Raw genomic sequence first — 25832 nt, 5'->3', positions numbered from 1 at the left:
GGAAGAGGGGTGGGGATCAGGGAAGAGGTGCTATTGGACCGGGAGAGCAAGGAAGAGGGACGGGGAACAGGGAAGAGGTGCTATTGGACTGGGGGAGCAAGGAAGAGGGATGGGGAGCAGAGAAGAGGTGCTAATGGACTGGGGGAGCAAGGAAGAGGGACGGGGAGCAGGGAAGAGGTGCTATTGGACTGGGGGAGCAAGGAACAGGGATGGGGAGCAGGGAAGAGGTGCTATTGGACTGGGGGAGCAAGGAAGAGGGATGGGGAGCAAAAAAAGAGGTGCTATTGGACTGGGGGAGCAAGGAAGAGGGATGGGGAGCAGAGAAGAGGTGCTATTGGACTGGGGGAGCAAGGAAGAGGGACGGGGAGCAGGGAAGATGTGCTATTGGACTGGGGGAGCAAGGAAGAGGGACGGGGAGCAGGGAAGAGGTGCTATTGGACTGGGGGAGCAAGGAAGAGGGATGGGGAGCAAAAAAAGAGGTGCTATTGGACTGGGGGAGCAAGGAAGAGGGATGGGGAGCAGCAAAGAGGTGCTATTGGACTGGGGGAGCAAGGAAGAGGGACGGGGAGCAGGGAAGATGTGCTATTGGACTGGGGGAGCAAGGAAGAGGGACGGGGAGCAGGGAAGAGGTGCTATTGGATCGGGAGAACAAGGAAGAGGGACGGGGAGCAAGGAAGAGATGCTACTGGGCCGGGGGAGAAGGGGACTGGGGGGGTTAAATGGGTTTGGAGCTGGGGCTGAAAATAGGGGACATGTGAGGGAAGGAGGCTTTATTAGCACCCGTTAATGTAACAGGCTTAAACACTAGTTGACGCAATAAAATCCAAAATAAATATTCCTTTGGAAAGCAGAGCCAGCAGAGGAGTGCTAAACACAAGAAGACTGCAAAATACAATTTCATTGTGTTATCCAAGTGACTGCTTAAAGAATATTTATTTAGTTAATCCATGTTCTATCCATTGTCTCCTAAAGAGCTCAGAACAGGTCCAGGTTCAAAGACTTAATATACAGTTAGTAGGTCACGATTTGCATTATTTCTTAAATAATATGTACTACTATGAGGGGTGGAGGTATGCAAATAAAGAGGGAAAAAAAGAGATGAGCAGGCGGAGCTGAGATTGTGATGTCATAATGCCTCATTCCACCAATAAGAGCCATCCTCATCAGTGATGTCACAATGGCTTGTCTGTCCTACCTTTGGCTCACTTTTATTACATACCAGGGGGTGCTGAAGAGTTCAACCAACCAATTTCTTAAATTCCCAGCATTATTTTGCCACTGTAGTTAAAAAAAAAACCCCCAGTGTTATCTTCTTTTGTCAAGTGCTAATTTGCAGAAATGAAATTCTCTGTTTTTGACATTGTTTTAGATCATTGATTCAACTATATCCACGTCATATAAATAAACTAGTGGAAACAGAAGTCCTTGCAACTCAAAGTTTGGCACTCTACTGTAAACGCTGCAGTGGTTTATTTTCCCCATTAAAACGGCACCGACGGTGCAGACAGGTAAATAGTCATTTAAGTGGAGAGAATTATATGCATCGACTGTAATTTTAACTCTGGTGGCCAGCATGTAAGCCTTTTACTCTTAAGCTAGTCTGCAGAGCTGGCTTTTTGTTTTGACAGCCGGGGGTGGAGAAATGTTGCAAACTCTGCAGGAGCGGAGAGAGCAGGCATGTGACCAGCAGGGAAGGAAAAGCTGCCAGCCGGGGCAGTGCAGAGGGAGACTGAGCCAGACACCGCCACGGGCAGGAGGGTCCCGGCTGAGCCTTGCAACTGGGGAGCCTTTTTGGACCCGCACTTTGCTGCTCTTTCCTCCGGGAGGGGGCTCCCCTTGCAGAGCCCAGATGGAGGCGGAGGAGTGCAAAATCTCCGTGTGGCTCTGCCAGGAGGAGAAACTAGTGTCGGGGCTCAGCAGACGCACCACCTGCTCCGACGTGGTGCAGGTGCTCCTGGACGACCACGACCAGAGCCAGCAGCCCGGGGCCCTGCTCTCCGGCCCGCCCCGCTCCTACTGCGTGGTGGAGAAGTGGCGGGGCTTCGAGAGGATCCTGCCCAACAAGACCAAGATCCTCCGGCTCTGGACGGCCTGGGGAGAGGAGCAGGAGAACGTGCGGTTCGTAGTGGTGAGGAGCGACGCCTCGCTGCCCAACGCCGGACCTCGGAGCGCCGAGGCCCGGGTGGTCCCGAGCAAAGAGAGCCCTGGCGGCTTGCGGGGGGCCGCCAGGATGGCCCTGACCCTCAGCCAGGAGAAGCAGCGGCGGGTGGTGAGGAAGGCTTTCCGCAAGCTGGCCAAGATCAACAGGAGGCGGCAGGAGGCGCTGCCCAAGGACTCGGCGGCGGTGGAGCGCATGGAGACGCTGGTGCACTTGGTGCTGTCCCAGGACCACACCATCCGCCAGCAGGTCCAGAGGATCAAGGAGCTGGACCGGGACATCGACAGGTACGAGGCCAAGGTCCACTTGGAGCGCGTGCAGCGCCACGGCGCCAACTACGTGCAGGACACCTACTTGGACGGGCCCGGCCCGGACGAGGGGGCCGGCGCTGAGCGCGACGCCCAGGCTCTCGCCCTGCTCCAGGAGCTCATCGGGGAGCAGGAGCGGCTGCGGGAGCGGCTCGCCGGCCAGATGGAGGAGGAGCTGAACCGCAGGTGGATGGAGCGGCGCCGGGAGGAGCTGGCGGGGGCCGAGGGCGAGCCGGAGCAGGAGCAGGAGCGGCTCAAGACGCAGCTCAGCGCCAGCCTCTACATCGGCCTCCGGCTCAGCTCGGACCTGGAGGCGATCGGGGCCGACTTGGACCACACGCAGCGGGCGGGCGAGGCCCAGGAGGCCGAGCTGCGGACTCTGCAGGACGCCCTGCGGGCTCTGGACGCCCCGGACAGCCCCGCGCCGGGGTTCCCGCCCGACAGCCCGGGGGGCTGGGCCGAGGCGCTGGCTAAAGAGGGCGAGGCCAACGACGAGGATTCGGACACGGGGCTGAGCTCCATGCACAGCCAGGATTCGGATTCGGCTCCAGCGCCCAGCTCCGAATCTCTGGTCTAGACTTGGCTTTTGCCACGCACAGGAAAAGCTCAGGGACAGTGGGAGGGAGAGGGGGCTTTCTCTCTTCTCTCTCTCTCTGCAAATTGGGTTGGAAAAAAGTTATATAAGCTCCTATTTAAACAAAAAAAAAAGAGGAAAATACCAGCAGAGTTCTGTATCTATTCTTCCAGTGTCAAAGGCAAACGCAGTTTAATTTCATTGGGGTTGTTAAGTGCCTAGTTAGTCCATCTGCAGGAAAATTACCCTCCCCCCCCCCTTCTAGGTGGTTAATGTTAGTCTTTTGAAGGTTGTTTGTTTGTTTGTTTTTTTAACTTTATATTGTAAAAAGGAAAAAATAAAAGCAAAAATATTTCCACTCCAGATAGAGAGAGGCTTGTCGATCCCTTCTGGACTGGCATCAATACTTTCTAAAAAAAAAAATCGCATAATGCATCCACTACTGGAGTTTGCCCCCGTCCTAGCTGGAATCTACTTGGTTGAAATATTTGGATGAATCAGGATCTTAAATCCTTTGTTTCTGCAAGTCAAATCTGCATCTGCAAACTTTTCTGTCCTTATTAACATTTTTTTAAATAATTGGATATAAGGGCTAATTTCATAGGTCTGCTCTTTTTGCAGGCCATGATGAAGGAAGGATAACTTTAGAAAGCTACTCGGATTGTTCTAAGTCTAAGAAAGGTCTTACCTACAGCATGTTTGTTGACCCTCGATAGGGTTAAAAAAAAAAAAAAAAAAAAAGGTCACCTTCTATTGGCTCGGCCGAAACGAGGTTCCAGGTGGCAAACGACTATACAGAACTCAGATTTTAAAAAAATGATCACATACCTTGCAGCTACGAAAGAATTTTGATGCCGGTAAGAATTTGAGAGGAAAAGTAATCTAATCTTTGGTTTATAGACCGGGTCATCTCCCGGTGGAGCTCGACTCGGTTCGCATATAATTAAGACTAGAGTACGTAGCAGAAAACATAGGAGAAGGAAGAACTAATTAAAAAACTAAAGTACATTACATTACATTAGGGATTTCTATTCCGCCTGTGCCTTGCGGTTCTAGGCGGATTACAATATAGAAAATATCTGGGACATTCCAGTAGAGTTACATTTCAGGATAGGAGTAAGTTACAGGAACAGTAATGAGTTATGATACTACAATTTCACAGAAGATAATACTTATTACAGAAGATAATACATATAACAGAAGATAATGTATTTTACAGAGGTAATACATGTCAGCTCGATCGGTTAAATCGGGTGTAGTGTAGAAGAAATTACAGTACATTCTAGATCACAGATAAAAAGATGATATAGGTGGGTATTTCCGAAGTCGTTGATTGGGAGCTCATTGGGTGGTGGTTAGAGTGATGGGAGATATTTTTTGAACAGTAATGTTTTTATTTCTTTGCGGAACTCTTTTATGTCTGTTGTTTTGGTCAGTAATTTTGAGATGTCAGAGTCTATTTTAGCTGCCTGTGTCCCCAGGAGGTTGTCGTAAAGTTTCTTACGACGAGTACCGTTGAGTGGAGGGTAGGTGAGTACATAAGAAAAATAACTAGAATATTATCATTTCGTTGAGGCTGTAGTTAAACCATTTTAAAAAAACTGCCAGAACAACAAAATTTTCAGGAATTTACGAAAACTGGTGATTACCAAAACATCAAAGTGAGACATACTTCAACTGGCAGTCAGTCTGCTGCTCTTAATACATGTTCCAGCGCTCCCTCAAAAGAGCTCCATATGATTCTCTTTTGGAGATAGCCGACATTGGTTCATAGACAAAATCGCGCGAGACAACGGCGTGCAGACAACTGAGCGCAAGGTTGACGGCGTGCCGAAGAAAAGCACTATTTTAAAGGGTTCCGACGGGAGGTGTTGGTGGGGAACCCCCCTATTTTACTTAACAGACATTGGCTGGCGTTGTGGGGGGTTTGGGGGGTTTGGGGGGTTGCAACCCCCCTCATTATACTTGAAACCAAACTTTTTGCCTGTTTTTTAGGGAAAAAGTTCAGTTTTAAGTATAATGTGGAGGGTTACAACCCCCCAAACCCCCCACAACGGCAGCGCAATATATGTTAAGTAAAGTGGGGGGGTTCCCCCCCCACAGCCCCCGTCGGAGCCCTTTAAAATAGTGCTTTTCTTCGGCACACCGTCAACCTTGGGCACAGTTGTCTGCGCGCCGTTGTCTCGCGCGATTTAGTCCCGTCACCGCCGACATTTACCGGAGTAATCTATGAAGATGAACTGTTGCAGACAGCTATTTTCTCACTTTCGATGCACCTGGTCAGTGGAGTGAATGCCCGAATGAGAGTTAAAAGAGCCCAGAGCAAATCTAGGGCTGAAATGCCTCTCAAACTGGCTAGGTCTTTACCCCTTTAAATATTAAAACTAACAATTAACAGGGCGTCAAGTCACTAAAGCAAAGAAGCGAAGCACAGGGGACTTCAGCGACTTCCTAATGGTTAATATTAAAGTCCATAAAATGCGGTAGAAATGTGTAAAAGTTGCAAAGGTTCTAAGGCAGAGGTCAGCCACCTTTTTATAGCAAAGAGCCATTTTATCCTAAATGTTTGACCCAAGATTTACAAAGAGCCGCAATCAGTAGAGAAGGGGGTTTGAGGTATGATTTTTCTCCCTCTCTCCCTATACATCATCTCGCCCTTCCCTCCACCTTATGTCCATATCTCCCTCCCTTCTCATACCATACTGTTTCTTATACCCCGGAATTATTAGCAAGGAATCATTGCATTACATAAGTTTAATTAGGATTCATAAAAGTAACATTAAGGATCAGTTAATAGAGTTCATGTCTTGGATTACAGTGAGAATAGATGTGTTTTTAGTGATTTCCTGAATTGAAAGTAGGACAGATTCTGTTGCAAGCAGACTGGAAGCCAATTCCAAATCTCTCCTTCCCCCCTCCACCCTTATGTCCATTTCTCCCTCTCTCCCCATGCACCATCTCTCCTTCCCCCCTTCCACCCTTATGTCCCTCTCTCCCCATCTCTCCTTCCCCTCCACCCTTATGTCCCTCTCTCCCCATCTCTCCTTCCCCCCTCCACCCTTATGTCAATTTTTTTCTTCTCTCACCACTCATTTTTCCTTCCCCTCCAACCCCACTCACAAATATTGTGCTCTTTCTTGCTTCAACAGGTCAGCGGCAATTCCTACAGCTGCCTGCCGCTAACCCTTAAACCTCTCCCCTGTTGCATCCTGTCCGAGCAGAAACAGGAAGTTCTGATAAAGGGCTTCTGGGTTAGCAGCAGGCAGCTGTAGGAATCACTACTGCTAACTCGTTGAAGCAAGAGAAGAGCTGCAGCTGCGTGGTCAGACAGCCACATGTGGTTCGTGAGCCACGTGTTCCTGACCCCTGTTCTAAGGTGAGATTTCTGAATGAACAGGTTCAGTTCCCATTAGAGCAGGGGTGTCGAAGTCCTTCCTCGAGGGCCGCAGTCCAATTGGGGTTTCAGGATTTCCACAATGAATAAGCATGAGATCTGTTTGCATGCACTGCTTTTATTGTATGCTAATAGATCTCATGCATATTCATTGGGGAAATCCTGAAAACCTGACTCGAGGATTGCGGCCCTCGAGGAGGGACTTTGACACCCCTGCATCAGAGGCACACTAATTACCAGTTGATACTGCAGCTGGGACATTGCTGAAGGCCTCTGGGCTTCATTTCTTTTCTTTGGTTTAGTGACTAGACACCCTGTGTAGGAGGGAGTGCTGAAAAGTTCTCAGCCCAAACAAGAAGAGAATGACGTGGATATGGTTCAATCAATGATCCGAAACAGTGTCAAAACAGAGAATTTGGTTTCAGCAAGTTGGCACTTAACCCTTTCAGGACCATAAGGATCGTAGGCCAATTTTTGTGGTTTTGACGACATTTTTATGGTAAGAAGGGCTTGCAGATGCCAAAAAATTGATTTTTTTTGTGAAATATCATTATTTTTTTTTAAAAAAATCAAACTTCTGGCTTATGGACAGTGTGGCAAGTGAATCTTCTCGTCAATCTGGCAACGACGCTAATGAATGAATGTCGGAACCAGTTTGTTTACATAAAGGCAGTATCATATGGAATCCGTACATATCAAATTTAGAACTGTAGACTATCCCAATCAAAATTTATAGGATTTTAAAGTTATGGGACAAATATGTCCCTTGGTCCTGAAAGGGTTAAGGAATAAGATAACACTTGCCAGCTACAGTGGCAAAATAACGCTCAGAATTTAGGAATTTGGTTGGTTGGGCTGAGAACTTTTCAGCACCCCTTGTATGTAATAAAAGTGAGCCAAGTATAGGACAATCAAGCCACTGTGACATCACTGATGAGGTTGGCTCTTATTGGTGGAATGAGGCATTATGACATCACAATCTCGGCTCTGGTTGCCAGTAAAGGGTTCCCGTAAGTAGGCGATGTTACAATAATCGAGTTGACTCAGTATAAGGGATTGTACCAGAATTCGAAATGATGAGACATCAGAGCCTACTTCGTTGTCTCGTCATTTTGAATTCTGGTACAATCCCTTATATTGAGCCAACTCGATTATTATAACATCGCCTACTTGGCACTCCCCCCAGAAGAATATGCGGCGATTGCAACTAGTTTAAAATGCAGCGGTTAGACTACTTTGTGGACTGAAGAAGCTTGATCGCGTGGCACCTTCCTATCGACTTCTACACTGGCTGCCGATGGAGGCACGTGTGAAATTCAAGTTTGGTTGCTTTTGCTTCAAGGTACGTTATGGCTTAGCCCCTAAATATATAACAGACCTTTTCTCTTTCACAACCAACAGACACAGGCGAAGCTCACACCCGAACTTTGTTTCTCCACCGGTTAGAGGTTGCAAATTTAAAAGTCATCACCAACATCTTTTCGCACATCAAGCAGCACTAGGGGGTAAAGACCTAGAACAATTGCTCGTGCCTACTACCTATAGGGAATTCAGGAAACGCCTAAAAACACATCTGTTCCTGAAATACTTAGGAAACCAACCCATACAATCTTAGTCCTCAACAAACGATCTCTAGAACTATCAATCACTAAGTTTGTACTTTGTTAATTCCACTCAATCTGTAAAATCTTTAATCATTGTACACCGCATAGAACTTCACGGTCCTGCGGTACATAAAAAAATGGTTATTATAATTATTATAATCATCATGTAAACCTTACCCTAACAACCAAGTGAATGTTTTAACGCATGTGTCATGCGTGCATGTCAGTGCGCGCATTTGATGGGGCGCATTTACCAGCGTGCGATTGTCCTTTGCGCAGTTGTCGGTGTACCTACATCCACAGTCTGCTCTTCCCACTTATTAACTTTCAGCTATTACTTAACCCAGAACCTGCGGCCCATCAAAAGTAGCTTTCTGACTTTAATTTTTATCCAGCCTTTTTTTATTTTCACGATTTTAATTTATATGGAAACACTGCGTAAAATGTAAAAGAAGAAAAAAAAAAAAAGAAAACCCGGCTAACTACTGAAGCAAGTTGAATGATGAGTGAATCAAAGTTTTGCAACTATATTGTGTATGTCTTTCCCTTCCTTTCTGTGGCAATAACAGTCTTCAGTTGACTTGTCCCTGTTTGGTTATCTGTTGTACAGATAGGGAGTTAAACGTTTCGTGCGTGTCGTGCTTTCCTCCCACGGAGCTTTCCCATGGGAAGCAAGGTACATTTTGAGCCCTCTGTTTCTGCCCTATAGGTGAGTGTGTTTGTGCCACTAAGCAAAGGAGTTCCCAGTTTCTGTGAATTTCGGAGTAGAGAATGACACGGGGGACAAATTTTTCCCCGCGGGAACTCATTTTCCCGTCCCCATCAGTTCTTTTCCTGAGCCTGCCCAATTCCTACAAGCTCTGTCCTCATCTACACAAGCCTCAAACACTTTAAAATCATAAGTGTTTGAGGTCTGTGTGGTTAATGCAGAGCTTACAGGGGCAGGGACAGAAACAGCGACAAAACTCACGGGGACGGGACAGGGAAATTGAGTTCCTCCGGGGACGGGGACAGATTTGTCCCCGTGTCATTCTCTATTTCGGAGCTCATGAAAGCCGAGGGGATGTTGGTTTAGGGATAGCAGAAGCAGAAGCATTTTTCACAGTTCAGATAATACTCCTGACAAACGACGTGGAGATCCCGAGATACCGACTGCAGGAATCAGGTTAACGAGCCCAGCCTCGTTTTTCTTGTCATTGATTCTGTTTTAGATCTCAGATCTCCAAACCGAAGTATGATTACGAAAGTATAGATTCTCGGCAAGGGCCTCAAATGGATCTGAATCTGATCTACTTCATTTTATGGAAAACTGGTAAACTGCTTTTTTTTTTTTTTTCCAGCTGGAGACTGTCTAGAGTGGACAGCAAAATATATCTAATATAATAAAATGGTAAGCCGTGCATGCGCACTTCCTAAGTGTGTGCCGGTTTTCCGTGAGCTGTAGCAACACATAGGAAGTGCGCACGCGTGGCTTAAGATTCTTTGAAAGACGCGGCGGTGGCTCCTCTCACAATCCCCGCCTGCGTCGGACTTCCGACGCAGGTGGGGATCATGAGAGGAGCCACCGCCGTGTCTTTCAACTAAAAAAAACAAGGCGGATGTCGGCCCGATAGCTGGAGTTCACCGGTGAGGAGTGCTTCCCTCAACAGGAACCATCGGGTCTAATTCAAATGCTCCCGGCAGGTCGGGAGGGGGCGGAGCAGGCTCGCACGCCTGGTTGGGACCGGACAGGAACTGGAGATCACCGGACTGGACAGGGGGAGCAGGTAAGGGGGTGCTGCAGTACAGGAGGAGCAGGGAAGAGGTGATTCTGAACAGGAAGGGAGGCCTACTGCTGGATAGGGGAAGCAGGGAAGAGGTGCTGCTAGACGGGGGGGGGGGGAAGTAAAAGGAAGGGAGAAGGGCTCCTGCAAAGGAGAAGAGCTACTGCTGGATATGGGGAGCTGGAAATGGGGTGATGCTGAACAGGGGGAGATAAAAGGAGAAGGGCTACTGCTATATAGGGGGAGCAGGGAATGGGTGGGGGTGCTGCTGGACAGGGAGGAGGTAAAAGTAAGGGAGAAGGGCTGCTAGCACCTGTTAATGTAACGGGCTAAACAACTAGTAAATAATATAAACAGGATGCCAAGGAAGTATACCAGAAATCAAAAATATAAATTTAATTATAAAATGAGATCAATTAAAGAATAAAGTAATACATGGGCGACCGTGTTTTAGATAAAATGCAGAAAGATGAATTGAGACATTAGGTTGGAATGTGTCCAATTCTGATAGTATTTCAGTAAATGATTTGTCAATGCCGAGCCTTTTCTTAAATGCGTGCAGGAACGCACACGTATGTGACAGCTTCATGCATTGTGAGCAACCGTTTTACATGTGTCAGCATCTGAAATGTCAATGGAGACAGCTTGGAGGCCTAACTGGAAGTGCTTCCACGAGAACATGTCGGAACAGAGATATTTATTTATTCAATGTTCTATAATGTTCTCCTAGGGGAGCTCAGAATGGTTTGCATCAATTTATTCAGGTATTCAAGCATTTTCCCCTGTCTGTCCTGGTGGGCTCACAATCTATCTAATGGACCTGGGACAATGGGGGGATTAAGTGACTTACCCAGGGTCACAAGGAGCAACGTGAGTTTGAGGCTATAGCTTTAACCTCTGCCCTGAGCCAACCTTTGCATTACTTTCCAATATCTCTCCCTCCTCCTGCAATTCTGTACTAGCACTCCCTCCATTCCCTCTGGCATCATCCCCCCTTTCTCTCGTTTTTCCTCAGTGGTGATAAAAAGGTGCCAAAACCCCAGTGCAGCCTCTCTCTCTTCCCTGCTCCCTGTCATGGTCCATCATCCCTCCTCTCTCTTAGCCCCCCCCTCCCCCCCCAGTCTACCCTCAAACTCCTAGAGGCACTGGCAATAGTAATGAGTCACACAATCTACCTGCTCGTGGCTTGGAGCCTTCCTTCTGCCGGTTGCTGCCCCACCAGAAAAAGGAAGTTAGATCGGATGGGATGAATGTGGAAAAGTGATAGCTCAAGGTTGAGCACAGGAAGAGGGGTGTCGCCGTGCCCTTAGAAAGACCGCGCCCGGGACAGACTGCAACTCCCTCTCTACTGCAGGGAACAATTGCAAATCCTAATATTTATCTCTGTAATCAGAGATGTGCATAGCCCTGAAATGGGGAATGCCCATGTAGAATTAGATGGTTCACGGAAGTTTCGCCCCCCACATTTCGCCCCCAGCAATTCGCCCCTCACATTTCGCCCCCGCACATTTCGCCCCCCGGATGTTTCGCCCCCACACATTTCGCCCCCGCACATTTCGCCCCCCGGATGTTTCGCCCCCACACATTTCGCCCCCGCACATTTCGCCCCTGAGTGTCAGACTATTCCTCTCGCAGGCGATTTCTTTGCCGACACGACGGCAGGCTACAAATTCAAAGTGCACAGCTGGCTGTTCTCACTGCCTCTAATGTCGGCCCTGCAGCTCCGGACTTCCCCACACCTGCTCTCTCCCCCCCCCCCCCCGATCACTATTATTTTAAATGTTATGGCAGCCACGGCGCTGTATCCATCGGAGGAGACTTCTAACCTCGGCCATGAAGTTGCTGTTGCAGGAAGAGTTCCGGGGCAGGCCGAGGTTAGAAGTCTCCTCCGATGGATACAGCGCCGTGGCTGCCATAACAATTAAAATAATAGTGATCGGGGGGGGGGGGGGAGAGCAGGTGTGGGGAAGTCCGGAGCTGCAGGGCCGGCGTTAGAGGGAGTAAGAGCTGATGGTGCCACAGGGTCCCGCGTTGGGGGGGGGAGGGAGGAAGAAAGAAGATGGGGGTCATAATCCAACGCTCAGGGGCGAAATGTGTGGGGGCAAAACATCCGGGGGGCGAAATGTGTGGGGGCGAAATGTGTCTGGGGGCGAAATGTGGGGGGCGAAATGTGAGGGGCGAATTGCTGGGGGCGAAATGTGGGGGACGAACCTTCCGGATCCCGAATTAGATACATAAGGTTTCTAGACTGAGGATCAAAATGATTATGAGAAGGGCAAACCCTACTTGTATAAATGTGGTCTCATTATGCTGAAAACAACTTATTTGCATCTCTTGAGAATCAACGTTGAGAGTTAGAAATGTGCGTTCTTTAGTGTGCATTCAGTTTCTTAGCACGCTTTAAGAAATGATGATAGCAGTTTTTAGCGCAAGCTGGCATGCAAAAGCTCTGTGCTACTCCCAACGCTCATAGGAACTCTACGAGTGCTGGGAGCAGTGCACCGACCTGCACTAAAAACCCACTATCACATAAAGTGCACATACAGTTAACATGTGTTGTGATCTCATGTGCATACATTTGATTTGCATACATTGTAAAGTTTTCATGCACCTTAAAATTCTTTTATGTAAGCAAATTAGAGCTGGACAGCCAAATATGAATAATCAAAAATATTATTCAGCTGAATACAAATACGGGCATTGAGCTTTAACATTATAAAAGAAACAATGTGAAATCAGAGATCAAGTGTTTATTTCAGCAGCATGGTGCAACCTCACTTTGAGTGTTGCATTCAATTCTGCTCGCCTTATCGCAAAAAGGGCAGAACTAAAAAAAGGGTTCAAAGAAGAGCAGATCCACAACAGGTTAATCAGCTGAGAAAAAGACCATCCAAATGAGTATTATACATATAATGGTCAAAATGAAGGAAAAGATCTCAGAATTGCCACTCCAAGGATCATAATAATATTATTCAAATAGGAATTGTGGCGTGGATATCTTTCATTGATCAAAAACCTTCATATATTTAAATATGACTAAATTTGTCAATATTTATGAAATATATATCTCTCGACTACTCAACAATTTATAACATTAGTAGTTTTTATAGAATTTTATATAGCTTATAGGGTTTTTTTCACTTATATCAAGAACTGTGCAAAACTCATGATACTGAATTGTGGAAATAGCAAAATAACTTATTTAGTAGTGCAAAAATAGCTGTGCGAAGAGCATAATCTCTAAAAATCAACATCAAAAAAAGCCATAAGAGGGCACTTATCTTGCAACTTGATGTTGAAGAATTATTTCACGGCTATAAGTAAAACACTGCTTACCTATGTCCAACGGGAACCCGTTTCACCGCTGTCAGGCGGCTTCTTCAGGGTATTTGGTTAAACAGACTAAAAATGAAAGCATAAAAGCATAATTAGAGATTAAGTTTTAAAGATCTAACCAACAAAATAAAACACAGCGTACTTACTCAAAGCATAGATCATTCAGGTTGTTAATACACAAACCCACTCTAAAAAATGGCGCTTATAAACATAAGACGCTAGCACATGCGCGGTACAGATTTTAACCATTGTACCAATTTGATTGGATGAATGTTTCCTGCTACCGAATGAGCAAAAAGGTCAGCCTAAAAAGCAAAGTTTTAAATAAATGATGACCAATCTAAAACAGTGTTGAGGCTGAAAGGGCGCATACTTTTAAGGAGATAAATCCATCTTAGCTCCCGCTGTTTTAATCTTTTTACCCGATCGCCTCCCCTTTGAACTTTAGGCCACTAGTATAATTTCGGAATGGCCAGACCTAGCTGTACCAAACTTTATGTGGTAGTAGGTCCTTGGGGTTCATCTGGCTTCTCCATGGACAAGCAGTATAAGTCAGCCCCACTTTTAGTGATGTCATCTACGTTCCCAATTCGGAATTGCTCTCCCAGAGCTCAGGTGAGGCTTTAGGGAGCCTCATCTGAGCATGTGCAGGTAGCCCTATATATACCTATGCTGGCCCTCACTAATCCAGTGATTCCCCTAGCTTGAGTCTTATTGCAGTGTCACCCATAGGGGAGGAGGGAGGGTCAGTGTGGCTGACTTATCCTGCTGTCCACGGAGAACTCCCGTTACAGGTAAGTAACTTCGCTTTCTCCATGGACAAGCAGTATAAGTCAGCCCTACTTTTAGTGATGTCATCTACGTTCCCAATTCGGAATTGCTCTCCCAGAGCTCAGGTGAGGCTTTTGGGAGCCTCTTCTGAGCATGTGCAGGTAGCCCTATATATACCTGTGCTGGCCCTCACTAATCCAGTGATTCCCCTAGCTTGAGTCTTATTGCAGTGTCACCCATAGGGGAGGAGGGAGGGTCAGTGTGGCTGACTTATCCTGCTGTCCACGGAGAACTCCCGTTACAGGTAAGTAACTTCGCTTTCTCCATGGACAAGCAGTATAAGTCAGCCCCACTTTTAGTGATGTCATCTACGTTCCCAATTCGGAATTGCTCTCCCAGAGCTCAGGTGAGGCTTTTGGGAGCCTCTTCTGAGCATGTGCAGGTAGCCCTATATATACCTGTGCTGGCCCTCACTAATCCAGTTTAGTTCATCCGCCCTTCCCAATGGCCGGATCACAACTCTCCACAAAAAAAAAAAAGAGAAGAAGACAAAGAAACCAGAAGGAAAAGAACGGTAAAGGAAGCAGAAAAAAACCACTACAAAACCGGGATTCAAGAAGTGCCCGACCTGCAAGAGGAAAATGAGCACCACGGACCCCCCACGAGGTGTGTGTCCACTGCCTAGGAGAGGCTCACCTCATGGCCACCTGCCCTCAGTGCCTCAAGATGTCCCCGAGAGCCCGCAGAAACCACCTGCACACTACTTTTCAAAGCTGGTGAGTGACTTGGGGATAGACTGCAAAAGGGGCAAAGTTGACAAGCAGAGGGCTATTCTATAAAGGGGAATCTAGAGGAACCTTTTCTGTAAAAGAAGGTAGGCATCTACTTTCCTTTATAAAATATTAACGTAACTGAGTATATACAACTGTATATGATTAGGTGTGAGCAGATACACCAATTGCAGAGGTGGTATAACTGCCTGTGCCTACATGTTGGTGATATGCTTAAGAACATAAGAATTGCCATACTGGGACAGACTGAAGGTCCATCAAGCCCAGTGGCCAACTCAGGTCCCAAGTACCTGGCAGAAAGCCAAAGAGTAGCAACATTCCAGAGCTGAGTCTGTGATGTCATAATGCCTCATTCCACCAATGCCTAAGAGCCAACCTCAACAGTGATGTCACAATGGCTTGATTATCCTATACCTGGTTCACTTAAGAACTGCCATACTGGGACAGACCAAAGGTCCCTCAAGCCCAGTATCCTGTTTCCAACAGTGGCCAACCCAGGTCCCAAGTACCTAGCTAGATCCCAAGTAATAAAACAGATTTTATGCTGTTTATCCTAGGAATAAGCAGTGGATTTCCCTAAGCCATCTCAATAATGGCCTATGAACTTCTCTTTTAGGAAATTATCTAAACCTTTTTTTAAACACTGCGAAGCTAACTACTTCCACTTCATTCTCTGGCAACAAATTCCAAAGTTTAATTACACATTGTGTGAAGAAATATTTTCTCTGGTTTGTTCTAAATCTGCACACCCCCTAGTCCTAGTATTTTTGGAAAGAGTAAACAAGTGTTTCACATCTACCTGTTCTACTCTACTCAGTTGTAGTCTTGAAACTAAGTGTATAAGTGTGAGTGTTACTCATGATCCATCCACATATTTTCCATGTGTTGACACTATGTAAGATATATGCACATTTACAAAATAGTATGCAAATGGGGTTTTTGCTTTTATGCACATATTCTAGTCATTTACACATGTATTTGCCACATAAAAGTGGTGCCTTATGTTTAGAATTGCTCAGAGTTAAGATGTTATCTAGAACAGTACTTGTCAACTTCTTGAAGCCAAGTACCCCCTAAAACTAACAAACTAACAAGTACCCCCTACCACGACTGCCCAAGTTCTGCCCCAGACCTGTCCAAGCTCCACCCAGACCCCGCCCCTATTACTAATTGTAATGCAATTTTTTTCCATTAATTTTCATATACACACACACACAATATAAAGGGCAGATATAAATTCTCAAAACTGACACATTTCAAATCACTAAATTGAAAATAAAATCATTTTCCCTACCTTTGTTGTCTGGTGATTTTATTTTTTTAATCATCTTTTCCCAGTCCTGTCTGTGTTTCCGGGGCCTTCTTATACATTGACTGTTTTTCTCTCCTTCACTTTCTGCCCTGCATCCATCTTTGGCATGAACTTTTAACGTTCAACTTTTTTTTTTTTTTCATTTTTCTGATTTCTTCTCAAAATCTACTTTTCCATGTCTTAAGAACATAACATAAGAACATAAGAAGGTGCCTCCACTGAGACAGACCAGAGGTCCATCCTGCCCAGCGGACCGCTCCCGCGGCGGCCCATCAGGCCTATTGCCTGAACAGTGGTCCCAGACTAATTTTGTAACTTACCTCTAATCCTATCCCTATAACCTACCTCTACTCCTATCTGTACCCCTCAATCCCTTTGTCCTCCAGGTACCTATCCAAACCTTCTTTGAAGCCCTGTAGCGTGCTTCTGCTTATCACATCCTCCGGTAGCGCGTTCCATGTATCCACCACTTTCTGGGTGAAAAAGAACTTCCTGGCGTTTGTTCTAAACCTTTCCCCTTCCAATTTCTCTGAGTACCCCCTTGTACTTGTGGTTCCCCATAATTTGAAAAATCTGTCCCTGTCTACTCTTTCTACACCCTTCATGATCTTGAAGGTTTCTATCATGTCTCCTCTAAGTCTTCCCTTCCCTTCCTACCTCACTCCTCTCCAATGGTCTGGCGTCTCCCTCTTTCCCTCCCTCCCTATTGTACTTTCTGCTGGTAATGCTAAATAAATCTAAGGATTTCATTCTGGAAAAAGCCCTATGGTCTGAGGCCGTAGTTTCTATATGCTGTACACATCTATCACCTTATCCTTAACAAAGGCAAGAAGTACAAAGTATGGTTCCTGTCCTTTTGCTGGTCTTGCATTCTGTGATCCACTGGGTTAAGGAGTTTTCTTCACTCACATAAAGATTGCCTAGGGTAGCAATTTTCACTAGTTTCCAAGCCAGGCTCACTTTGGCAAAATATCTCCAGAGTGAAAGCCAGGATCATTACTAGGTAATGATGTGGTCAGCCTAGCTGCTCAAACACACTCAGGGTGACTCATAAGACTCAAAAGTCTGAACCTCTCATGCTCTCTCCCTTACATACTTTCTCTCCCCATCAGGAGTTGAAACCACGGCACAATGCCGTACTAAACACTGTAGTGTCCAGTTGCGCTTAAAGCTCAACTACAACATGCATTAAAAAAAACCCAAAACATATTGGCTCTCCATGATCCTAATGCATGAAATGACACAATTGTAAAAATTAACCTCCGTCACCTGCAGTGCCCAGGTGAAAAAATGTTTCTGCACCCTCTGGAAACTGCGCACCATCAAACGCTACTTCGACCACCAAGCCTTTCGACTACTTGTTCAATCTCTGGTGCTAAGCATATTAGACTACTGCAACATTATTTACCTCGGAACCTATAAAAACACCATCAAACGTCTAAGAATAGTCCAAAATGCAGCCGTCCGCCTCATTTACGATCTCAAAAAATATGACCATGTCAGCCCCTACTACACCAAACTCCATTGGCTCCCAGTTGAGGCAAGGATCATCTTTAAGTTCGCCTGCCTTTGTTTCAAAACTCTAACTGGCTCCTCCCCAATCTACCTGTCTGAGCATCTTGAAATAGCAGGCCCCTCCCGCACACGAAACGCCCATTTATTCACCTTTCCCTCCCTAAAAGGCTGCCTCTATAAGAGATTCATTGATAGAACCCTAGCATTCCAAGCGGGCAAATGGAACAATTGCCTAACTGACCTCATCTCCAACTCCCCGCCTTATCACCTGTTCAGGAAGTCACTAAAAACCTTCCTCTTCGACAAATTCCGCTAACTCTGCCTTCCCTCCTTCCCTGCTCCCTCCCTACCTTGATATGACCACTCTTACCCAATCTCGGTTTTGACCTAATGGCCCCTCAGGCCTCCATAGCATATGCCTTTTCACGGCCTTATATTCAACTTCGCTGTAAATGTAACACCGTTATAATTTGTAACATCGCTGTAAATGTACAGCCTCTTCTTAGCACATGCCTTTTCACTGCCATATATGCAACATCGCTTTAATTGTAAAAACGCTGTAATATGTAACTTTACTGTAAATGTATGTAACTTCGCTGTTAATTTTCACTGCCATTTATGTAACATCGCTGTAAATGTAACAACGCTGTAATATGTAACTTCGCTGTAAATGTACAGTCTCTTCTATTGTTAACCGCATAGAACTTCCATGGTATTGCGGTATACAAGAATAAAGTTATTATTATTATTATTATTATTTATCATAACATTTTTCAGCTCAAAAAAATTCAAGGACAGGAAAACCTGTTGAAATGTTTTACCTCTCAAGCCAACCACCAAAATACGCTGACTTTAAAAGCTACTGCACATTTACTATATATTATCTCTGATTGGGCTCCAGGATTTAAAGCGACAGCCACTCAATTTCTTTGTTTCGACCATGTTCCACTCATAAACATGTCCCGAACGGGCTCACAATCTAATTAAGTATACAAGAGAAGACATCACTGGCATTACGGGGATATATAAGAGGGAGAAAAAGAAAGTAAAGAACATTGAAGGCAAATAAAAAAACCCTCAAGATCCAAGAAAATGAGAATTATAGTTGCATTATAAGGAAAGGTAAAACTAACAATCTAAATTTATAAACATCAATAACAGGAAAACGAGAAAGATTAAAAATTAAACTAAAGTAAACTCTGGACAGTTTATAGTTCTGAGTTTCATTCCGGTCCAATAGACAGAACAAACGCCTCACTTTATCATCCAGGAAAGGCTAGCTGTAGATGCAATATTTAGCTAGAGATGTTCGTTCACGGACTTTGGGTGGATCCATAGTGAAGATGAACGAGAATAGGTTTCAATAGTTTTTGGAAGGAGGAGTAAGATATTCACTCAAAGAAGCCATGAAGTATGGAATTCCAAAGGCAGGGATCCGCATAGGAGAAGGCTCTTTTCCTTGTTGCTTGACGTTTTATTACTCTAGGACCTGGGATTTCAAAATGGACATGGGAAGATGATCTTAGAGTTCTACTGGGTTGATATTTGATTAGCTTTCTATGTAGATAATCGGGCTTTGAAAACCAGGCAAAGAAGCTTGAATTCAATCCACTTAATTATAGGAGGCCAATGCAGATTAAACAGAATCGGAGTAATATGGTCGCAGACGTGAGCACCTGTTAGGAGTCTAGCCGCAGTGTTTTGAATTAGCTGTAGGCGTAGCAATCTTATGTTACTTCCACAAAGAGAAAGGATTTAAGAATGTCTCTACGAGAACCTCTGTTAGAGTACGATGAGACCACAAATCCCTCCATCAGATGACATATACAGGCAAAAGAGAATGCTTGGGACATTCCAATTCCCAGAAGTAACAAACTAAAAACATCTTTGATGCTAAAAGAATGGCGTTACTAATAGAAATATTGGCACCAAGTGACTATTCTATACTATGTGTGGAAAAAGAGAAAAAAATGCTCAAATTCCAACAAATGCAACCAATAAAATGCAGTAGAAGGGTACAGATAAAGAACATAACATAAGTAGTGCCTCTGCTGGGTCAGACCAGAGGTCCATCAAATCCCAGCAGTCTGCTCACATGGCGGCCCATCAGGTCCAGGACCTGTATAGTAATCCTCTATCTACCCTTCTATCCCCTTTTCTTAATCCCTTCTTGAACCCCAAAACCGAACTCTGTCCTATCATATGGGGATAAATTTTCCCCCATCCCCGTCCCTGTGCGTTTTGTCACTGTTGCTGTCTCTGTCCCATGTCCTATAAGCTCTGCCTTAACCATGCAAGCCTCGAACACTTATGATTTTAAAGTGTTTGAGGCTTGTGCAGATGAGGACAGAGATTGCAGGAATGGGTCAGGGACAGGTCAAGAATGGGAAAATGAGTTCCCGCGGGGACGGGGAAAAATTTGTCCCCGTGTCATTATCTAATACAGATATTGTCCCAACTGTATTGGGACCCACTGACTTGATTAAAAAGAATTTACAGACACATCTTGTGTATATTTCACCTCATGAATTCCAGAAGAAGGCGCTCTTTATGAATTTCAGAGACCAAGGTCATCTCGAACATATTCTGGCCTTGGCGTGAGATTTATTCCAGTTGCGGAATGTGAAAAATTAACTCATTTTGGAGACATTATCCAGAGAAGGAGACTCTCTTTGGCACAATGCAAATTTTAAGAGTAGCACTAACACTTTGAGAAGTTGAAACCGCACTTAAGACACCCCCCAGCTTATGAGGCATGTTCGCTTCTGCTCCTGTGAGAAATGCATTTCTCCAAAGTTATTATCTCCAGTCATATACTAATCGAATTTCTTGCTTCCAAGTAAAATGAAACAGATATTGTGGGTGACAGACAGGTTTACCAGATTTACATGTGACTGGATATTAATTATGAGACCTAACAGGCTTATGTTCATTGAAAGGAGAGCTCTCTGTGTCCTGTACAATGATCCAGGGTAGGCTAACTGAATGAGTGTACGAATATGGAGCCTAAGGGAAGAAGAGGCTTTTTAATCTGTTAATTTGTCTATGCTTAGAAACAACTAAGATTTAATGCCTTGCTTTTAATCTTTTAATGCACATCTATATTTCAAGAGAATGACTGCTGTTACAGCCATGCAGTTCAAAAAGAGAAATTCACATCTGAAGTTGTTATTCTTTGGATTCAGCTCACATTCTTCGAGTAGTACCTCAAGGTAAGTTGCATTCAGGTACACTAACCCCCCCCCCCCCCCCCGGTACGCCAAATGCTCTGCGCGGCTCCCGACGCTCATAGGAACTCTATGAGTGTTGGGAGCAGCGCAGAGCATTCGGCATGTCAGCCGACGCTAAAAAAACGCTTTTGCGGTTTTGTAAAAGAAGCAGAGGGATCTGTTAGGCACTTACGGAGGAAGCTTGGTCGTCATGTCGTCCGGTGCCATGTCATGTAAGGATCTGAATGCTAGCATCAGGCCCTTGAAGACACAGCATTTGGCTATGGGCACCCAGTGAGCCCATGATACTGGGAGATAGGGTCGTGGGCATGGAGGTGTTTTAGAAGTCCGATTGCCGCGTTTTGTACATGCTGGGGACGTCGTATGTTCTTCGCCATGAGAACGTGGAATAGCGCGTTGCAGTAATCTCCACGCAGGAGAGGGCTAAGGCATAGAGTAGCTGGGTGACGTCAGATCCAGAAAAGTAGTTCCTTATTTTTTGGAGTTGTCATGGGTAGTAAAATGAGGAAGATGCCACCTGAGAGATATCGTTGGAGTCCAGGTGTATTCCTAGGCTGCTTGGTCTTTTGCAGTTATGGTAGTTGAGACCCAGCATAGTGAGGGACGGGCGTAGCTGCAGTGTTTGTTGCGGATCCGTTTTGGAGGCATTTAGTTGTAATTTATTGCATGGATTATTTCACCGCTACCAAAAGGTACAAATACAATAGGGAAGTAATACTGAAGAACACAGATAAAAGAGCTACCTCAGATGGTGACAAGGAAAGCATTGTACAAGTATACCTTGATAAGCCCAGCAGCCAGTAGCTCGGGATAGCCCCCCCCACCCCACCCCAAAACTGCATCGTGGGCGGGTAGGCGGGAAAGCTGCCTCGGAGGACCCGGTGACCGTTTAGGTCCTCCGAGCTCTCCCTCTTATCCCCCTTCCATCGACCCCCTTCAGCCATGGCCTCCACCCAATCCCGAGTCTTTCCCGCGGCGGGAAAACCCACTCCTTCCCTTCTACTCTGGCCCCTACCCGGGACCAACCCCCACCCCCGACGGACGACCTCATGGGCCTCCCAGCTCCGCATTAAAGTCGCCTGTCGAGACGGGCTCTCGGGCTTTCTGTTCAAGAAGGGCTCCTAGTCTCTGAGCATATGTTAAATACTGAAAATAAGCATTTTTCAAGCATTCAGTTCTTGTTTGGGAATCATTTACGTATGTTCAGTAACCAAGGTAACGCCATTTGTGGTTAAACTACCGAAGGGCAACTTGGCAGATCAGATGGGCTTTCTTGTTTATCTGCAGCTACATATTGTATTTCAACCTAAGGAAACCATCTTCTTTTCAAAGATGAGCATCCTTCTCCTGCTGTGCTTAATTTTCTCAGGGTTGTTTAGTTGCTGGTTAAATTGCGGAATTCAATACGCATTACATTAAAAAATAAAACGCTCAGATTTCTCAGAAGAAGGTGTGGTTGTTTTTTCTGTGTGAGTTAGGCAAAATGTTACAGTAGAGGAACTTCCCTCTTCTGCCAGTCTATTATTCTTCCGAGTTGTAGAGGCTACAGCTTTTCTCAGCAAGATATTTTATTTCACTATTGCACATTCCGATCCTAATGAAGCCAAATATCTTTCCGGGACACTTGTTGGTTTTTAAACTGAAGAAAGAAGAGAACGATATCTCTAGGAGGAAATCAAAATGAAAAAAAAAAAATAGTAAGGGATAAAAAAACAAAAATACATGGAGAAGGAAACCCAAGAAGACTCCAAGGACACTCAATAAACGTCTTCAAAAGGCAAAAATATAAGATTTATGAATGGTTCCATAAAACAATGATATTCACATACACAAAACTGACTGTGTTCCAACAGGTAAGGGTGAGAACACCTGAGTCATAAGAACTTGAGAATAGCCTTACTGGGTCAGACCAATGGGTCCAATCAAGCCCAGTAGCCCATCTTCACGGTGTCCAATCCAGGTCACAAGTACCTAGCAAAAACCCAAAGAGTTGCAACATTCCCTACAGAATCCCAAGGAATAGCAAGATTCCAGAATCCCAAAGAGTAGCAACATTCCATGCTATCGATCCAGGGCAAGCAGAGGCTCTCCCCCCCCCCCCCCATGTCTTAATAACAGACTATGGACTTTTCCTCCAGGATTCAAGAGTCAACCCATCCTGGGATCACTGATTGAAGCTACTTTTTTTTCATATGGTTTGCTTCTTTCTGAGACAATCTGTAAGGCTGTTTCCAAACAGTGCCATTGAATATCCATGTATTTTTATAGCATATAGAACTTCAGGTGGCTATTTCATAAACATAAGTTTAATAGAAATAAGAACTTCTTCCTCATTTCAACTAGCGACCTTTATAAGAAACTTCTTAGGCCCTCAGCGTCACCACTCAGAACACAAACTTATCACTGTTCTGAGCTTTACATGACGAATCGTCACTGGGTCTAATTTTTCATTTTAGAGACAACAATATAAGCTAAGTGAAATGAAATTAAATTAAACTATATTTAAAGTTATAGAAAAGTACAAGCATTTGAAGCTCTTGATGAAAGCTAAAATGAAAAATTAGACCCTGTGACGATTTGTCACGTAAAGCTCAGAACAGTGATAAGTTTGAGTTCTGAGTGGTGACGCTGAGGGCCTAAGAAGTTTCTTATAAAGGTCGCTAGTTGAAATAAGGAAGAAGTTCTTATTTCTATTAAACTATTGAATATCCATGGTCATCACTGGCTAAGTCATTTTTCTGAATAATGGGAAATCTTATCCAGATTCACAATCCAATCCCAGAGGTCGAATCTATAAAACCACAAATATTTACATCACAGTAGGTTCTTCCAAGTTGTTGGGATTTTTTTGTACAACTGAATAGTCTCAAATATGAGAAAAACAATGTTTTGTATAGCTAAAAAAAAGAAGTAGAGAAAGAAGCCCTCATTCAAAATTACTCACAGTTTGCTTAATCAACAGCCAGTAAAAAAAAAAAAAACCTTCCACCTACCATCAAAAAATTGTATATCAACTGCAAAAAAGTAAGACTCAGAGAGCCTCTTAAGTTGAAAACAAAGTCTGTTTTTTAACATATGTTCACAATACACACTTCATTCAATAATTCCATATTTCCTATGCTAGTGAGAGTGTTATATGTCTGATTGGGATATATTTTTTTGAAAAGTCTCCATGCTCTCGGTACCTTTTTGTAAAATACTCAGATTTTTTTTTTTTTGCATGCATGACCATAAACATCAATTATCCCAGGACAAGCAGGCAGGTATTCTCACTAGTGGGGTGATGTCATCAGACAGAGCCCCGGTACGGACGTCTCACAAGCACGTGTTGCTTGTAGAAACTTAAAGTTTCTAGATGCCCGCACCGCGCATGCGCCGGTGCCTTCCTACCCGGAGATCCGGGCGTGTCTCCTCAGTTCTTTCTTTTCCGCGGAGCTGAGAAGTTCAACTTCTTCATGCGCTAGCTGAATTCAGTTAAATTTGCCTTCCTTGTCCGCGTTTTCGTTTCTTTTAATTACAGTTAACAGTTCTTTTCTTTTTCAGTAAAAAAAAAAAAAAAGAGAAGATTATTTCCTCCGGCGGGTCGAACGGGCCGGCCACGTGGCTCAGGCCCACGGGCTTCGACCTCGCGGCGGAGATTTTCCGGCCTATGTCCCGGCCAATCACCGGTTTTAAAAAGTGCAGCAAGTGCCAACGCGCGATTTCACTCACGGACCCTCACTGGCGCTGTTTGCAGTGTTTGGGCCCTGACCACATCCCGAAATCGTGCGGGCCTTGCTCTACCCTTACGGCACGCTCATTCAAGCGGCGTTGCCTATTGTGGGAATCGATGTTCAAGATGGACGCAGCTAAGGATCCCTCAGCCTCCACTTCATCTGATACCTCCCCGGTTCGGGCGAAACCGGCATCGACTCCTCCTGCATCGAGTGCGGTGAAACCGGCATCGCTCGCCCCGACACCATCCACGAGCTCGACGTCGGTGCCTGCCCCGGTCTCCTCGGTTCAGGTACCTCTTCCTTCCACAGTGCCACCAATGGTCATCAAAGTGCCGAAAGCTACTAAGCAGAAGCACTCGACCTCGAAGGAGCGCGATGCCCGTGCAGGAGGACCCCCTTTCGGTGCGGATCCCTCCCTATCGGCTTCGCTACGGTCCGTGCTGGAAGCTCAATTCGTTGAGCTCATGCAGACCATCGGACCCGGGCTCATCGCTGCCATACAGGGTGACCTCCCGGTACCGGTCCAAAGGGGCGGTCCGCCCCCTCCCCCACACCGTTCGACCTCGACAACCGACGAGGACGAACGGGGGAGGGCGGCGATACCCACGCGGCAAGCCTCGCTTACCGACATGCCGCCATTAGAACCCATTACGCCTCCGCGCCAACATGGGACCAGACCTCCGATCGATACTCGAAGCCCTGGGCATAGTCAGGAAGAGTTCCTCCGTACTCCTTACCAGACTTGGGTAGCATCGCAGGAACCCGCATCGCAGACCCAGTGGCGATCCACTGCTTCCAGCCCTATCCACTTGGGGGCCTCGGGAGACCATGCGATGCACAGACGATCCCGATCCCCGTCCCGCCACCGAGACGGGCACCGATCGAGACACTCATCCTGGCACTCCTCGCGCCATTCGGAGGTATCACCGCAGAAAAAACTGCAACGTAGGGGATACTCCTCATCAGAGGCGTCCCCTCCGAGGGGCCCGGAGTACGAGGAGACACCGGTGCCCGATTCTCCTTGTCACTCCCCGATGTCCACGGACCTGGAGGCCTCCTCCTCCGCCAGCCCGTCTCACAGACCGACGCTGGCGGAACAATTGTCCTTCTCATCATTCCTCCGACAAATGGCGGATGATCTGGATGTGACCCTTGACACGGGCTCCCGATACTCCAAAGAGTACCTGGACACCATGCACTTACCTAACCCTCCAACGGAGTCGCTTCGGCTCCCCCTGCATAAATTACTGGACCAGACCTTCATGCAGTGCTTCGAAACGCCGTATTCCATACCGGCGATCCCCAGCAAACTCGATGCTCGATACCGCATCGTGCACCATAAAGGGTTCGAGGGCCCTCA

The 25832-nt window shown here is 45.8% G+C and overlaps 1 protein-coding gene and 1 long non-coding RNA gene across 2 annotated transcripts in view; one reads left to right on the top strand and one right to left on the bottom strand.

Moving 5' to 3' along the window:
* LOC117352143 overlaps positions 1-25832 on the bottom strand; it is a 256878-nt gene that overhangs the window by 127362 nt on the left and 103684 nt on the right. The window contains exon 2 of the long non-coding RNA XR_004537594.1: positions 13138-13203. This is a non-coding gene — a long non-coding RNA (uncharacterized LOC117352143). The remainder of the gene's footprint in view (positions 1-13137; positions 13204-25832) is intronic.
* On the top strand, positions 1704-3804 carry RASSF10 (Ras association domain family member 10). Its single transcript, XM_033928304.1, has one exon. The coding sequence runs from the start codon at positions 1850-1852 to the stop codon at positions 3041-3043; it is 1194 nt and encodes a 397-aa protein (XP_033784195.1). The 5' UTR covers positions 1704-1849; the 3' UTR covers positions 3044-3804.

This window comes from Geotrypetes seraphini, chromosome 19 (assembly GCF_902459505.1).
Source record: "Geotrypetes seraphini chromosome 19, aGeoSer1.1, whole genome shotgun sequence".
Classification (NCBI taxonomy): domain Eukaryota; kingdom Metazoa; phylum Chordata; class Amphibia; order Gymnophiona; family Dermophiidae; genus Geotrypetes; species Geotrypetes seraphini.
Note: the sequence above shows the minus strand (reverse complement) of the source record. Positions and strands in the feature narration are given on the sequence as shown.

Excerpts from the sequence above, each read along its gene's own strand:
- RASSF10 (XM_033928304.1), top strand. The coding sequence starts at position 1,850 with ATGGAGGCGGAGGAGTGCAAAATCTCCGTGTGGCTCTGCCAGGAGGAG.